Raw genomic sequence first — 17,188 nt, forward strand, 5'->3', positions numbered from 1 at the left:
TCAGTAACGTCAGCTGTTCCCCAGCTGTGTGTGTGGCAATCCCTCCTATCTCCTCCACCTCCTCCACCTGTCCCTGGGCTCCAACACCGCTAGTTGCCGTCCAGAAGTGCTGTCCGCACAGTCCCAACAGTCCCTCCTTTGTTATTGGGGTTCAGTAACGTCAGCTGTTCCCCTGCTGTGTGTGTGGCAATCCCTCCTATCTCCTCCACCTCCTCCACCTGTCCCTGGGCTCCAACACCGCTAGTTGCCGTCCAGAAGTGCTGTCCGCACAGTCCCAACAGTCCCTCCTCTGTTATTGGGGTTCAGTAACGTCAGCTGTTCCCCTGCTGTGTGTGTGGCAATCCCTCCTATCTCCTCCACCTCCTCCTCCTCCACCTGTCCCTGGGCTCCAACACCGCTAGTTGCCATCCAGAAGTGCTGTCCGCACAGTCCCAACAGTCCCTCCTCTGTTATTGGGGTTCAGTAACGTCAGCTGTTCCCCAGCTGTGTGTGTGGCAATCCCTCCTATCTCCTCCACCTCCTCCTCCTCCACCTGTCCCTGGGCTCCAACACCGCTAGTTGCCGTCCAGAAGTGCTGTCCGCAGTCCCAACAGTCCCTCCTCTGTTATTGGGGTTCAGTAACGTCAGCTGTTCCCCAGCTGTGTGTGGCAATCCATCCTATCTCCTCCACCTCCTCCTCCTCCACCTGTCCCTGGGCTCCAACACCGCTAGTTGCCGTCCAGAAGTGCTGTCCGCACAGTCCCAACAGTCCCTCCTCTGTTATTGGGGTTCAGTAACGTCTGCTGTTCCCCTGCTGTGTGTGTGGCAATCCCTCCTATCTCCTCCCCCTCCCGTCCCTGGGCTCCAACACCGCTAGTTGCCATCCAGAAGTGCTGTCCGCACAGTCCCAACAGTCCCTCCTCTGTTATTGGGGTTCAGTAACGTCTGCTGTTCCCCAGCTGTGTGTGTGGCAATCCCTCCTATCTCCTCCACCTCCTCCTCCTCCACCTGTCCCTGGGCTCCAACACCGCTAGATGCTGTCCAGAAGTGCTGTCCGCACAGAGCCAAACACCTCGCCAATGTGTTAGTGGGGTTCAGCACCGCCAGCTGTTCCCCTGCTGTGTATACGGCAACGTGTACTGCGACCGCCACGCAGGCACAACAAGTTAAATTTAAGGGAACCTGTCCCCCCCCCCAGGCGTTTGTTACTGAAGGAACCACCTTGTGCAGCAGTAATGAAGCAAAGGGAAAAAGTGCCTCTTTTCGTGGTGGTCCTTGCACATGCTGAACCTAACACTTATGAAAAGTGTCCCCTCCTACCGTGATACCGTCCGGTTGGTGTAACTTTCCTTTGTGATGTGACGCAGCACAGCCGTCATTCTTACCCCCTTGGCGCCGTGCGCTGCCTCCTCAGCGTTGTTTGAATCAGTCCCGGAGCCTGCGCTGTTAGGTTAGCCCTTGGCCATGCACACTTTTTGCGCTGCCCGTCTTCTGACATCATTTGGTGTCAGGCTGGCTGCGCCTGTGCGGCCGCGCTGGATGAGATCCCGCCTCGCAGTGTCATCTAATGTAATCCCACCGCGGGCCTGGGATCCGTGGCCATGCGCAGTGCATATCTGAACCTCCATCTCTCACTCATCTCCCTACGGCTTCTTCAGACTGTGCGGTGTCAGCTGGTCCCTAATAGCATGCCACGGCCGTGACATCGCACAGTCTGAAGAAGCCGTAGGGAGGGGAGTGAGAGGTGAGGATATGCACTGCGCATGGCCACGGATCCCAGGCCCGCGGTGGGATTACATTAGACGACACTGCGAGGCGGGATCTCGGCCAGCGCAGCCGCACAGGCGCAGCCAGCCTGACACCAAATGATGTCAGAAGACGGGCAGCGCAAAATGTGTGCATGGCCAAGGGCTAACCTAACAGCGCAGGCTCCGGGGCTGATTCAAACAATGCTGAGGAGGCGGCGCACGGCGCCAAGGGGGTTGGAATGACGGCTGTGCTGCGTCACATCACAAAGGAAAGTTCCACCAACCGGACGGTATCAAGGTAGGAGGGGACACTTTTCATAAGTGTTAGGTTCAGCATGTTCAAGGACCATAATTAAAAGAGCTAAGTTTACCTTTTCCAGCATTAGTGCTGTACACGATGGCTCTTTCAGCTACAAACGCCTGGGGGGGGGTTAAAGTTTCCCTTTCAACTTGCACCAGTGCAGGCTTCGGCCTACACTCTGCTCCCTCTCCTCCTCCTGCTGACCCTGGGCTCTAACACCGCCAGTTGGGGCCCAGATGTGCTAGCTGCACAGAGCCAAACACCAGCCAATGTGTCAGTGGGGTTCAGCACCGCCAGCTGTTCCCCTGCTGTGTAGCCGGCAACGTGTCCTGCAACAGCCACGCAGACACAAGAACTGAAATTGAAGGAAACCTGTCCCCCCTCCCCCAGGCGTTTTTACGTTTTACAGCCACCTTGTACGACAGTAATGCTGCATGTGTGCAAGGTGGCTCAGAAACTTATTCTCCTTGCCCATGTTGAACTGAACACGTCTAAAATGAGTCCTCTGCGACCATTAAAACGTCCCTCAGGTGTGATTTTCCTTTGTATTGACACGCAACAAGCTCCTTGGTAGCGCTGCCCGTCTTTTGGCATCACTGTTTGGCTGCCTGCGCCTCTGCGGCCGCCCTGACCCACACAACGCCCCTCGGTGTCTTATTTATTGGGACTGCGAGGGTGTGATTGATGGGCATGAGCAGTGCATCAGTTCGCCTGTCCCTCATCTCCTTCCGCCTTCTTCGGACTGTGCGTCTTCATGGCCGTGGCATGCGATAAGGGATCAGCTGATGCCGCATAGTCTGAAGCGGGTGTAAGAACCCAAGCGAGAGGCGAACATATGTACTGCGCCAGGCCATGAATCCCAGCCCCGCAGTGTTTTAACAATGTTAAGACACTGCGGGGCTGGGATTCATGGTCATCGCAAACCGCAACGGCCGACATAACATGATGTCAGAGGATGGGCAGCGCTAACAGCGCAAGGCCAAGGGATAACACAAAAGCGCAGACTCCTGTGCAACAAATAACGATGCTCAGGAGGCCGCGCAAAGCACCAAGGTGGCATTTTTGCCAGCTGTACTGCGTCTCTTTACGAAGGGAACTCACGCCTCAAAATCAGTTTGACTGTGTAAGGGCCAAAATGTTATACGTGTTCCTTTCAGCGTGTGCAAGGAGCAAAATTAAAAGAGCAACCTTTACCTTGTGCAGCATTACTGCTGCATAAGCTGTGGCTCTTTTAGTTTGTATCCCCTGAGGGGGTGGTTAAAGGTTACCTTTGAAATTGGTTCAATTAGGCTTCGGCCTACACTCTGCTCCCCCTGCAGAGCCCGGGCTCCAACACCGCCAGTTGGGGCCCGGTACTGCTAGCTGCACAGAGAAAAACACCAGCCAATGTGTCAGTGGGGTTCAGCACCGCCATCTGTTCCCCTGCTGTGCAGCCGGCAACGTGTCCTGCAACAGCCACGCAGGCACAACAGACCCAAAGCTGCCGCCAGTGCAGGCTTCGGCCTACACTCTGCTCCCTCTCCTCCTCCTGCTGACCCTGGGCTCTAACACCGCCAGTTGGGGCCCGGTACTGCTAGCTGCACAGAGAAAAACACCAGCCAATGTGTCAGTGGGGTTCAGCACCGCCAGCTGTTCCCCTGCTGTGTAGCCGGCAAAATGTCCTGCAAAAGCCACGCAGACACAAGAACTGAAATTGAAGGGAACCTGTCCCCCCTCCCCCAGGCGTTTTTACGTTTTACAGCCACCTTGTACAGCAGTAATGCTGCATGTGTGCAAGGTGGCTCATAAACGTATTCTCCTCGCACATGTGTAACTGAAAACACGTCTAAAATGTGTCCTCTGTGTGACCATTTAACCGTCCCGGAGGTGTGACTTTCCTTTGTAATGACACGCTGCAACCCCCTTGGTAGCGCTGCCCATCTTCTGGCATCATTGTTTGGCTGCCTGCACCTCTGCGGCCGCCCTGACCCACACAACGCCCCTCGGTGTCTTATTTATTGGGACTGCGAGGGTGTGATTGATGGGCATGAGCAGTGCACCAGTTCGCCTGTCCCTCATCTCCTTCCGCCCTCTTCAGACTGTGCGGCTTCATGGCCGTGGCATGCGATAAGGGATCAGCTGACGCCGCACAGTCTGAAGCGGGTGTAAGGACCCGAGTGTGAGAGGCGAACATATGTGCTGCGCCAGGCCATGAATCCCAGCCCCGCAGTGTTTTAACAATGTTAAGACACTGCGGGGCTGGGATTCATGGTCATCGCGAACCGCACCGGCCGACATTAAATGATGTCAGAAGATGGGCAGCGCTAACAGCGCTAGGCCAGGGGATAACACGACAGTGCAGACTCCTGTACAGCAAATAACAACGCTCAGGAGGCTGCACCCAGCACCAAGGTGGGATTCTTGACATCTGTGCTGCGTCTCATTACGAAGGGAACTCGCGCCTCCAACACAGTTTGACTGTATAAAGGGCTAAATGTTATACGTGTTTCATTCAGCGTGTGCAAGGAGAAAAATTAAAAGAGCAACCTTTGACTTGTGCAGCACTACTGCTGCATAAGCTGTGGCTCTTCTACTTTGTAACACCTGAGGGGGGGGGGTTAAAGGTTACCTTTGAAATTGGTTCAATTAGGCTTCGGCCTACACTCTGCTCCCCCTGCAGAGCCCGGGCTCCAACACCGCCAGTTGGGGCCCGGTACTGCTAGCTGCACAGAGAAAAACACCAGCCAATGTGTCAGTGGGGTTCAGCACCGCCAGCTGTTCCCCTGCTGTGCAGCCGGCAACGTGTCCTGCAACTGCCACGCAGACACAACAGACCCAAAGCTGCCGCCAGTGCAGGCTTCGGCCTACACTCTGCTCCCTCTCCTCCTCCTGCTGACCCTTTGCTCCAACACTGCTAGTTGGGGCTCTAGGAAGACAAGCTTGAATAGGTCCCCATCCTGGTTCCAGCACCGTCAGCTGGTTCCGGGCAGAGCCTTTGGCTTAGGTGCCTCCCTCTGGGTATCCGAGTTCCACCAACGTCAGGTGGTCCTTGGTAGTGCTTTCAGGCACGGGTACCTCCTGCTTAGTAACCGGGTTCCAGCAACGTCAGCTGGTCCTCGGTCGTTCCATTGGCTCTTGGACCTTCGGCTACCCATCCGGGTTCCAGTACCGTCAGCTGGTTCTCGGCAGTGTCTTTTGCTCTTGTACCTTCTGCTCCCCATCCTGGTTCCAGTACCGTCAGCTGGTTCCGGGCAGAGCCTTTGGCTTAGGTGCCTCCCTCTGGGTATCCGAGTTCCACCAACGTCAGGTGGTCCTTGGTAGTGCTTTCAGGCACGGGTACCTCCTGCTTAGTAACCGGGTTCCAGTAACGTCAGCTGGTCCTCGGTAGTTCCATTGGCTCTTGGACCTTCGGCTACCCATCCGGGTTCCAGCACCGTCAGCTGGTTCTCGGCAGTGTCTTTTGCTCTTGTACCTTCTGCTCCCCATCCTGGTTCCAGTACCGTCAGCTGGTTCCGGGCAGAGCCTTTGGCTTAGGTGCCTCCCTCTGGGTATCCGAGTTCCACCAACGTCAGGTGGTCCTTGGTAGTGCTTTCAGGCACGGGTACCTCCTGCTTAGTAACTGGGTTCCAGTAACGTCAGCTGGTCCTCGGTAGTTCCATTGGCTCTTGGAACTTCGGGTAGCCATCCGAGTTCCAGTTCCATCAGCTGTTTCTCGGCATTTCCTCAGCCTTCTTGTACCTTCTGCTACATTTCCAAGTTCAAGAGACTAAACACGATGACCCGGAAGACCACCCCTAAGATGACGACGACACCAGAGACGACAACCACCGTGATGACGACGACCCTGGAGACGATGACCCTGAAGACCACCCCGATGACGACGACCCCGGAGACGACGACCCTGGAGACGACGACGACCTGGAAGACCGAGAAGCAGAAGAACAAGAGGCTGCAGAACAAAGAGCAGAAGAACATTAAGCATAAGACTAAATATCAGAGCAAAAGATATTATCTAAATTATAAGCAGAAGAAGACTAAGCAGTGTATGGGGGTGAGTCCGTTCCTCCTCGTGGTGCCCCTGGATAAAGCCTGATGCTGCAGGCCAAACTGAACGCGGACAAATGTAACTGTTTTGTGACAGGCAGAACGGAAGGTGTAATCTTCAAACTTTCATAGATAACAACTACAGGAATGCCTGTCACAAATAAGAATATGATGAAGAAGTAGAATATGAAGAAGATAATAGTAAAATAAAAAGAATATGAACAATGTAACAAAAAAAATAATAGGTAGAAGATGAAGAAGAAGATGAATAAGGTGAAGAAGTTGATGTCAAAGAAGCTGATGATGAGGATAATGAAGAAGAAAGTGTGGGAGAAGTAAAAAAGAAGGTGAAGGGCGTGGAAGTAGTGAAACATCAATATCTGACAAAATAAAAAAAAAATTAACATAGTCAAAATCTTTCTAGCGCCGAACGTCATAAAAAACAAAACAAAATCCGATATCGGAAGGTATCGCTCAACACTAGTTATGAAGAAAAATATCTCAAACTCTGAATATCTCATGGAGCACTATTCAATCTATCATCAAAAAATGGAAGGAGTATGACAACTGCAAACTTACCAAGACAGCACTCCACCTAAACTTCCAAGCAAGGAGAGCACTAAATAGAAGGAGCCAGTAAGTTTTATTTTTAAACACCTAGAAATATAAAAAAAGAATACACATACAAACTTATAAATTTTATTTACACATTCACTGCAATGTCCATCTGGACCAAAATATTACAATATTTTCAATATGATAAATATGAAGTTGAGTTAGTCCATTATTGTGGAAAAATCTTTATGGAAGGATGCATCAGTCACTTCTTTAAGAACGCCAACTGTTTCTTTTGAAAGCATTCTAGAAAGTTGCCTTTTGCCTAGAGAGAAGGGTACACGGTGTGTCAATGTTGCACTTTTAGAGAAAAATGCATGCAAGCCAATCATCATTCTAATAATAGATATTAGGGGTAAAAAAACCGAAACAACTGACCAATTCTAATTACACTTATCACAGTCACATCTTTGACAATAGTGAGAATTTAATTTGAAGACAATCTCAATTGTATTTACAAAATATTTGTATTTGAAGGACAAAGGACTTGTTCCGAAATGCGCGTTGGGGTGTGCGCCGCACTTAGACTGGAGACCATCTACTAGGTAACTTCCTCTGCCTGGATATTCACATCTCTTTACACAGACTCTTTGCACACATTGCTACTAAGTACAGTTAGGTCCATATATATTTGGACAGAGACAACCTTTTTCTAATTTTGGTTATAGACATTACCACAATGAATTTTAAACAAAACAATTCAGATGCAGTTGAAGTTCAGACTTTCAGCTTTCATTTGAGGGTATCCACATTAAAATTGGATGAAGGGTTTAGGAGCTTCCGCTCCTTAACATGTGCCACCCTGTTTTTAAAGGGACCAAAAGTAATTGGACAATTGACTCCAAGGCTATTTCATGGACAGTTGTGGGCAATCCCTTCATTATGTCATTCTGAATTAAGCAGATAAAAGGCCTGGAGTTGATTTGAGGTGTGGTGCTTGCATTTGGAAGGTTTTGCTGTGAAGTAAACATGCGGTCAAAGGAGCTCTCTATGCAGGTGAAACAAGCCATCCTTAAGCTGCGAAAACAGAAAAAAACCCATCTGAAAAATTGCTACAATATTAGGAGTGGCAAAATCTACAGTTTGGTACATCCTGAGAAAGAAAGAAAGCACTGGTGAACTCATCAACGCAAAAAGACCTGGGTGCCCACGGAAGACAACAGCGGTGGATGATCGCAGAATAATCTCCATGGTGAAGAGAAACCTCTTCACAACAGCCAACCAAGTGAACAGCACTCTCCAGGAGGTCGGCGTATCAATATCCAAATCTACCATAAAGGGAAGACTGCATGAAAGTAAATACAGAGGGTTCACTGCACGGTGCAAGCCACTCATAAGCATCAAGAATAAAAAGGCTATACTGGACTTTGCTAAAAAACATCTAAAAAAGCCAGCACAGTTCTGGAAGAACATTCTTTGGACAGATGAAACCAAGATCAACCTCTACCAGAATGATGGAAAGAGAAAAGTATGGCGAAGGCGTGGTACAGCTCATGATCCAAAGCATACCACATCATCTGTAAAACACTGCAGAGGCAATGTGATGGCTTGGGCATGCATGGCTGCCAGTGGCACTGGGTCACTAGTGTTTATTGATGATGTGACAAAGGACAGAAGCAGCCAAATGAATTCTGAGGTATTCAGAGCCATACTGTGTGCTCAGATCCAGCCAAATGCAGCCAAACTGGTTGGTTGTCATTTCATACTACAGATGGACAATGACCCAAAACATAAAGCCAAAGCAACAGTTTATTAAAGCAAAGAAGTGGAATATTCTTGAATGGCCAAGTCAGTCACCTGATCTGAACCCAATTGAGCATGCATTTCACTTGTTATAGACTAAACTTCAGACAGAAAGGCCCATAAACAAACAGCAACTGAAAACCACTGCAGTGAAGGCCTGGCAGAGCATCAAAAAGGAGGAAACACAGCGTCTGGTGATGTCCATGAGTTCAAGACTTCAGGCAGTCATTGCCAACAAAGGATTTTCAACCAAGTACTAGAAATGAACATTTTATTTACAATTATTTAATCTGTCCAATTACTTTTGGTGCCTTTAAAAACAGGGTGGCACATATTAAGGAGCTGAAACTCCTAAACCCTTCATCCAATTTTAATGTGGATACCCTCAAATGAAAGCTGAAAGTCTGAACTTCAACTGCATCTGAATCGTTTTGTTTAAAATTTATTGTGGTAATGTCTAGAACCAAAATTAGAATAATGTTGTCTCTGTCCAAATATATATGGACCTAACTGTATATACTATTGTTGTATATGCAAGCTCACTCTTGTATTTACAGGTTTATATTAACTGTGTGCATATCTTTGTTTAGCATCACTAACATTCTCCTTGTGACACCTATCTGGATCGCTCCCAGTAGGGCCGTGGGGTACTCGGTACCGGGTCCCTCGGTTCGGTGGATGTCACGGTGGCCCGACTCGGCCCGTGGCCCTTTGAGGGGCGTCCAATGAAAAGAAGAGTTTGTATAATGATGTTCGTGACGCCACCTGTGGTATTCAGTCAGGGTGACCGACGCTGCTTAGGGGTCCGCTGGGGTGATGTTATGGCAGCTTGATGGTATACCTTCCCACAGGTGAAGTGTATCCCCAGGTCCCCAGGGCTTCCCAGAGGTGTAGATGGTGGATGGTGCGAGGCGCAGTAAAGAATGAGGACACATGGTAGCAGTCTCTTTACCTTTTACTGAAGGCTTCAGTGTCCACAGTCCAGGGCACCGGATCACAGGGTAGGCAGAGTCCGGCTGGTCTGAAGGCAAATCCAGAGTCTCCTTATACAGGTGGAATGCAATAGCCTTCCTATGCACACAGCAACACAGTAGGTCCTCACTTGCTTAAGCTCTAATGAAGTCCTCACTGTTATTACTCTTCTCTCTCTGTTCCCCATGGTCAGATAGAACAAAACCCGTATGACTGATGGCCTGAGGCTTGTTTATAGGGACCCTAGAGACGCCCCGACCCCCACAAGTTGCCACCGTGTCTTCTTAGGTATTAAGGTCGGGCAGCCAACTTGGAATTGACTGTCCTGCCAGTCTCTGAAGCAATGGCGTAGAGCACTTTACTCCCTCGGTATTCTGGCTACCGGAACGCACACCAGAAGAATGCAGCTCCTTTCCTCTACTATCCTCTCTGGTATCCACTTGTTGATATGCCTTCGTTTCTCACTCACTACAACACGCTTTCTTTCAATGTCTCTCTCTTTGGATGCTGCCGCACGTGGGCAGGCGCAGCTCCGTGGACCCTCGTCCTCCTCAGACCGTAGTCTGGATCTGACTGGAACCCACTCCAGCCTGCTCGGTCTGGAGACCTTTCTCTCTCAGTCTCCAGCCAGGAACTCTCTAACTTTCTAACCAACCCACCAGTTTTACCTAACTGTGAGGAGTGGCCTAATAGATAGAAGCTTTGCTCCCCCTGGTGGACTGGTGTGTGTAGTGTGTGGCTGTGATACCTGGACAGAAGATCTCCTTTATTGCTTCCAGACGTAATATCACTCCCCCTGGTGGAGGAATAATATTACTGCAGCAACCAGGACTCTGGGGCGCTGCATATCCTCCACATATGATGTCAAATGTCGATTTTCATATGATTAGGTTGTTGGCACTAATCACATCACTGTGTCTATGCAAACTTCCAGGCAACGTGCAATGACAGACATATCTTCATTCAGATCTAATAGGTTTCTCATGCTACTTATTTTCCATTAGTATATTGATTACATATTGACATATTAACAGATTATATTTGATCAGTTTCTTACATTGTTTTGCTACCTTATATCATCCTTTTGTTGCCCCCCTTGATTTGATATTTTTAATTCTTCATTTTGTTTTATCATCTTTTCCATCTTCATCCAATTACTGTTTTTATTCAGGTGTGGACACGTTGCTGCGTGCAGTGCCATCTATTGCCACCCATTGTCTAATAAAGGTGTTTTATTTCCTATGCAATGTCCCACACTCATTTTTTGACCAATGTTCGGTGTTCTCCTCTTGGCTCTTAAAAATATTTATAGTTTTGCTACAATATCATTTGAGTGATCAGTGTTTCTCAGCCATCTGAAGTCAAGTATCCCTAAACAATAATAATAAAAAAAAACTAAACACACACCTAGACATTTAAAAGGCTTAGCACTCTGGGTCTGGGTTCGAACCCTCAAGCCTGTGCTTTGTGGTTGGCTTCTCTATCTGCCGAGCCACAGCAGATACACCTTTAATATATTTAGAGTAAAATATGTTTTCATTTGTCTGTCCTATCACCATTCAGATGCCACTTTATATAGTTTCCCCCTGTTGGTATTTCCTGCTGGTGACAGTCTCATTTGGATGTCCAGCCATACTGCTGTAGTTTAAGCCAGTGAGTGAAAGACCAGCTAGGGCTTCTCTCTCTGCGTTTTTTGTTCTTTTCCGTGCTTCTATCCTCTTTTTAGGAAGTAGGCAGCATATTCTCTAACAGTACGCTCTTATTCCTTTATTTTGTTGTTTGTTTTACTCACTCTGGGATCCATTTCTATTTCAGCACAATTTCCCATTTTAGATAACTTGCACTCTGCTCGGCCCTCCGATTATTTAGGAGGAACATGAAGTGCTTGACGGCCTTTCAGACAGCATAGATCCGAGTTGCCATCATTTAGTCTGTGGTTAGAGCTATCTCAGCTTATGAAGGAACCACTAGTGACTGCAGGGTCAGAATCTCTAGTCTGTACAGGGATCGGAAGGGTCAGTTGTTACTTCGTTTCCCAAGTGAGTTGCTATCTGCCTAGACACATGGTTGGACAAAAATCACTGGTAAATAATCTACTTACAATGGCAAAGAGGGAAAAGCAGGGTCTTGTACAATGACTTGTGATTCGACAGCTTTGTAAGAAATGCATGACAATTAAGCCATTGTGCCGATTCAAATGGAAATGGTCCAGAAGCATTTTTGGTCCCAAGAATAAAATCTGCAAACAATAAATAACGCAATTTTATTTTAGAGTCTACTGAATAAAAGTACACAAAAAATAGAAACTAATTAAAAACATATTGTGACTGCATATAGCAAAGTCAAAGAACCAACTACTGCTAGGACTATGAACGTGTAAAAATCATGAGAGTGAAAACAACTCAAGTATAGCAAAATGTTCTAAATTTATCAGAAATTTTATGACAACTGTAGTGTAATTGTCAAATTTCTCCTGTAAAACAAGTGAAGTTTCCGTTTGAAAGCAATATGAGTGCCTCTTCGTACCAGCATGGAAATTTGACCTTTACACAAATATATAACCACAAAGCTAGGGCATAATCAAGGTGCACACTTCTAGCTATTGTCAACAGAACAGTATTTCTTTTCTAAGGTGTCTATACATTGGATCACTTTTTTACTTGAGACAAAATCAAAGCCAATTTTCACTAGGTCAAATTTTTCAAACCTGGCCCTGATTTATACAGTCTAGCATTGTTCAACCATTCTGAAAACTACACCCCTCAAAGTCCTCAAAACTACATTCAATAAGTTTATTAACATTTCAGGTGCTTCACAGGAATTAATGCAATGTGGAAGGAAAAAATGAACATTTAACTTTTTTCATACAAATTTTACTTTAGCCCCAATGTTTTTTATTTTCACAAGGGTAACAGTAAAAAATGGACTTCAGACTTTGTTGTGCAATGTCTCCTGAGTACGCCAATACCTCATATGTGGGGAAAACTACTGTTTGGACGTACGGCAGGGATCGGAAGGTAAGGAGCACGGTTTGATTTTTTGAACGCAAAAATTACTTTAATCGAGAGCGGACGCCATGTCACATTTGGAGAGCCCCTGATGTGCCTAAATAAAGGAAACCCCCACAAGTGATCCCATTTTAGAAACTAGACCCCCCCTCAAGGAATATCTAGATGCGTAGTGAGCACCTTGAACCCCCAAGTGCTTCACAGAAGTGTATAACGTAGAACCATAAAAAGAAATCACATTTTCCCTACAAAAATCTTTTTAGCCCAATTTTTTTTTATTTTCACAAGCGTAATAGGAAACAATTCACCATCCAATTTGTTTTGCAATTTTTCCTGAGTGCGCCAATACCCCATGTGGTTGAAAACTAATTTTGAGGTACAGTGCAAAGCTCAGAAGGGTAGAATCGCCATATTGGAGATAAGATTTTGCTGGAATGGTTTGAGGCTGCCATGTCACATTGGCAGAACCCCTGAGGTGCCCGAACAGCAGAACTCCCCCCATAAATGAACCCATTTTAAAAACAACATGAATCAATGAACTCATCTAAGAGTGAAGGGAGCATGTTGGCACCACATGTACCTTTTAGAAATTTATACCATTAGGCGGTGAAGAAAAAATAAAATTTTTACCACAAAAATTGTGTTTGTGTTTTAGCCCCAGGGTTTACATTTTCACAAGGGGAAATAGTTAAAACGGCACCAGAATTTGTCACACAATTTCTGCTGAACATGGAAATACCCCATTTGTGACTATATATTACTGATTAGCCACACGGCGAGACTCAGGAGGGACAGAGCGCTATTTGCCTCCTGGAGTGAAAATTTTCCTAGAATAGATTGTAGACTCCATGTACAGAACCCCTATATGCTATTAGAGCAGAATACCCCATCAAGTGACCCTATTTTGGAAATTATACCCCTGCCAAACACATGAACGCTAAATGTGGTTTAGGCACACTCTGGGGCTCAGAATGGAGGGGGTATTTGGATTTCAGAACGCAGAATTTCTTTTTGGGGGGTGATGAGCCATAGTGCTTTTCCAGAGTCTTTGTACTACCAGTAAAGTGGAAGCCCCCTATATTTCCATTGACAGATGATGGACCTGAGCAGGGACTTACTGTTTTTGTGGATTGAGTTGAAGCTTTTGTTGGGAACATTTTACATAATATTTGGGAAAACATTTATCCTGCACTCTACGGTGAGCACTTACATCAGGGTTTCCATATAAATCTTGGAGTGTCATGATACAGATGAAACCCCCGAGGGATCCGTTCATTATAATGAGGCAGAATAGTTACTGTGGACTCAGTCTGGCCTATTTTTAGAGGTGTCTTTTTTCAGGAGCGCACAAAACTGTGTCCGATAGTGCTTTTATGCACACCTAAAAAGATGAACTTTGCCGGATCACAGGCCAGACAGCATCTACAGTGCCTCCATCTGACACATTTTACAGGGAATCTTCTGCTGGGAGTTCAGTCTGAATCACATATTTCAGAGATTTACATGGAAACCCCCGTGTAAGTACTCAGCGCAGGATAAATGCGTGCCTTACTGCAAAGCTTTGGGAGGCAGACTGAACAAATCAGCAGCAGATGAAGAATTGGTTTATTTTTTACACCGTTCCTTAAGCGGTGTAATGATTAGACGACTCTATTCTTTGGGTTGGTGCGATTACAGAGATACCCGATTTATATAGTTTTTTGTGTTTGGCTGCTATCACACACTAAAAGAGAGCTATAATTTTTATATCTTTCAGCTGGCAGAATCACGTTAGAACTTGTTTTATGGAGGACGAGTTGATATTTTTATTGGTACCATATTTGGGCACATAACTTTATTTGATAGCTTTCTATTCCAATTTTTACATACAAACAAATACAGCAATTCAGGAATTGTTTTTCTTTATGCGGTTATGCATGTGGGAAAATTGATAAGGCAGCTTTATGCTTCAGGTTAGTACAATAACAGTGATACCACATTTGTTTTTTTGTGTTTTGGCACTTTTACACAAAAACTTTAATGAAAAAAGATTTGATTTTGCATTGATAAATTTTGAGAACAATGACTTTTCTTCCGCTGATGGCGTTGTATCACGTCTTGTTTTTTTGTGGGACAAGATGATGTTTTCAGCTATACCATTTTTATTTACATTCATCTTTTTGATGACGCTTTATTTCACTTTTTTCAAGCTGTATGTTAAAAAAAATCATAGTTTGATACTTTTTTAGGGATTTTTACGGCATACACTGAATGGGGTTAATTAGTTTTGACAGTTTAATAGATCAAGTCATTCCTGACGTGGCAATATCAAATATGTGTACTTTCTTTTACATAAAAATATGCATTTATGGGTATTTTTTTTTTGTATTTTCTCATTTTTTTATATATACGTTAATTTTTTTCACTTTTTTACTTAGTTTCTCTATGGGACCTTTACTTTTTTCGCTTTGATCGCTATTTTAAGATTTGTGTGTCAGCATGGAAGTGCACTTGGGACTCCTGTAATAGCGTTTCATTTTACTCAAATATTGATGGATAGTTCACACTGACACTGATGCACCCTGAGCCTCCAGGACAGCTTCAATTTCTTAGGAACTTGATTTGGGCTGTTTATCAACCATCCGGACAATCCTGCGTTGCAACCTTTCATCAATTTTTCCCTGCCATCAACGTCCAGGGAGATTAGCTACAGTGCCATAGATTGGAAACATCTTGATTACCGTATAGACTCGAGTATAAGTTGACACGAGTATAAGCCGAGGCACCTAATTTTGCCATGAAAAACTGGGTAAACTAATTGACTCGAGTATCTGCCGGGTACGCATCGTCCCCTCATCCCTATCTTGGTATGCATGGCTCCCCCATCGCTGTCCTTGAATGCATGGCTCCTTATCCCCTTATCCTTGTATACATGGCTCCATATCCCCCTATCCTTGTATGCATGGTTCCTATTGAAAAAAACCCCACAAACATCCTACTTACCTTCTCTTTGCGCCCTTGCTGCATTTCGTCCCGGTCCTGGCAGCTCTTTCTGCCTAGTGATCACCACTCATTAAGGCAATGAATATTCACTCCACGCCTATGGGAGTGAAGAGGCGTGCATATTCATTACCTTAACCCCTTCATGACCCAGCCTATTTTGACCTTAATGACCTGGCCGTTTTTTGCAATTCTGACCAGTGTCCCTTTATGAGGTAATAACTCAGGAACGCTTCAACGGATCCTAGCGGTTCTGAGATTGTTTTTTCGTGACACATTGGGCTTCATGATAGTGGTAAATTTACACTGTGTTCCAAATTATTATGCAAATAATATTTCCTCATATTTTCTCTAAATTACCTATCTGAATTGCAGTCATTGTTATTTTCCTGTCATCTACTATTCTCGTATAATTGCAATGTTTTGGAACAAACTGCCTATGAAAACAGTATCTTTTTTTTAAAAATAAAGACTCAAAATGCATGTTCCAAATTATTATGCACAGCAGACAGAGTTTTCAACCTTTTTTTTTTATTTTGAACCAAAAAATGGTCAATTGTGAAGTTATAAGCATTATCAGCTTATTACAAAATGAAATCAAACAGTTTTCAAGTGAAAACTTTATTCTAGGTGATGTTACATTTGCACATAGGACCCCTTGTTCGAAAGAAGCTTCTGAACTCTCTCGTCCATTGAATTTGTCAGTTTTTGGATGGTTTCTGCTTCAATTGTTTTGCATGTGGACAGAATACCCTCCCAGAGCTGTTGCTTAGATGTGAACTGCCTCCCGCCATTATAGACACTCCTTTTGATGATGCTCCAGAGGTTCTCAATGGGTTTGAGGTCAGGGGAAGATGGTGGCCACACCATAAGTTTGTCCTCTTTTATGCCCGTAACAGCCAGAGATGCAGATGTGTTTTTTGCAGCATGAGACGGTGCATTATCATGCATGAAAATGATCTTGCTGCGGAAAGCACGGTTCTTCCTCTTGAACCATGGCAGGAAGTGTTGTTTTAGAAACTCCACATAGATTATGGAGTTCATCTTTACCCCTTCAGGGATCATAAAGGGGCCGACAATCTCTCTCCCCATGATTCCAGCCCAAAACATTACTCCACCTCCTCCTTGTTGGCGCCTTAGCCGTGTTTTCATGGGGTGTCCATCAACCAGCCATCCTCCACTAAATCCATCTGGACTATCGAGCGTTGCACGGCACTCATCGGTGAACAAAACAGTTTGGAAGTCAGTCTTCATGTATCGTTTGGCCCACTGGAGCCGTTTCTGCTTGTGTGCAGTGGATAGAGGTGGTCGACAGGATGGCTTACGCACAGCTGCAAACCTCTGAAGGACCCTGCATCTAGTTGTTCTGGGGACGTTGGAGGCACCAGCAGCTTCAAAAACTTGTCTGCTGTTATGACAAGGCATTTTTGCAGCTGCTCTTTTAACCTTACACAATTGCCTGTTGGAAAGAGTCCTCAATTTTTCCTTATCAGCACGCACATGTGTGTGCTGGGAATCAGCTACATACTTCTTGATTGTGCGATGATCACGATGAAGTGTCTTGGCAATGTTGATTGTAGTCATGCCTTGACCTAAATACTCCACAATTTATTGCTTCTCAGCAGCCGACACATCCTTTTTCTTTCCCATTTTGGCAAAAAATGTAGGCTGCTTAATAATGTGGAACAGCCTTCTTAAGTAGTCTTGCCTTTATTTGGACACACCTGCCAAACTAATTTGCACAGGTATCTGCAATTGCTTTCAGTGATATAAAGAGCCCTGACACACATCACCATAAATGAGTTTAAATGACAAACAAA

The 17,188-nt window shown here is 45.7% G+C and overlaps 1 protein-coding gene across 4 annotated transcripts in view; it reads right to left on the bottom strand.

The window, feature by feature from the left end:
- Positions 1-6,676: 6,676 nt before the first annotated feature.
- The window catches only part of TERT (telomerase reverse transcriptase), a 243,696-nt gene continuing 233,184 nt past the window's right edge, over positions 6,677-17,188 (bottom strand). Inside the window, exons 15-16 of one of the 4 annotated variants that reach the window (XM_077269381.1) lie at positions 11,483-11,620; positions 6,677-6,931 (exon numbers count right to left, since the gene is read on the bottom strand). In XM_077269381.1, coding sequence (XP_077125496.1) covers positions 6,828-6,931; positions 11,483-11,620 — 242 coding nt within the window. In that variant the 3' untranslated portion in view covers positions 6,677-6,827. The remainder of the gene's footprint in view (positions 6,932-11,482; positions 11,621-17,188) is intronic. The other 3 variants (XM_077269380.1, XM_077269379.1, XR_013216886.1) reach the window with 3 other exon arrangements.

This window comes from Ranitomeya variabilis, chromosome 6 (genome assembly GCF_051348905.1).
Source record: "Ranitomeya variabilis isolate aRanVar5 chromosome 6, aRanVar5.hap1, whole genome shotgun sequence".
NCBI classification, from domain to species: domain Eukaryota; kingdom Metazoa; phylum Chordata; class Amphibia; order Anura; family Dendrobatidae; genus Ranitomeya; species Ranitomeya variabilis.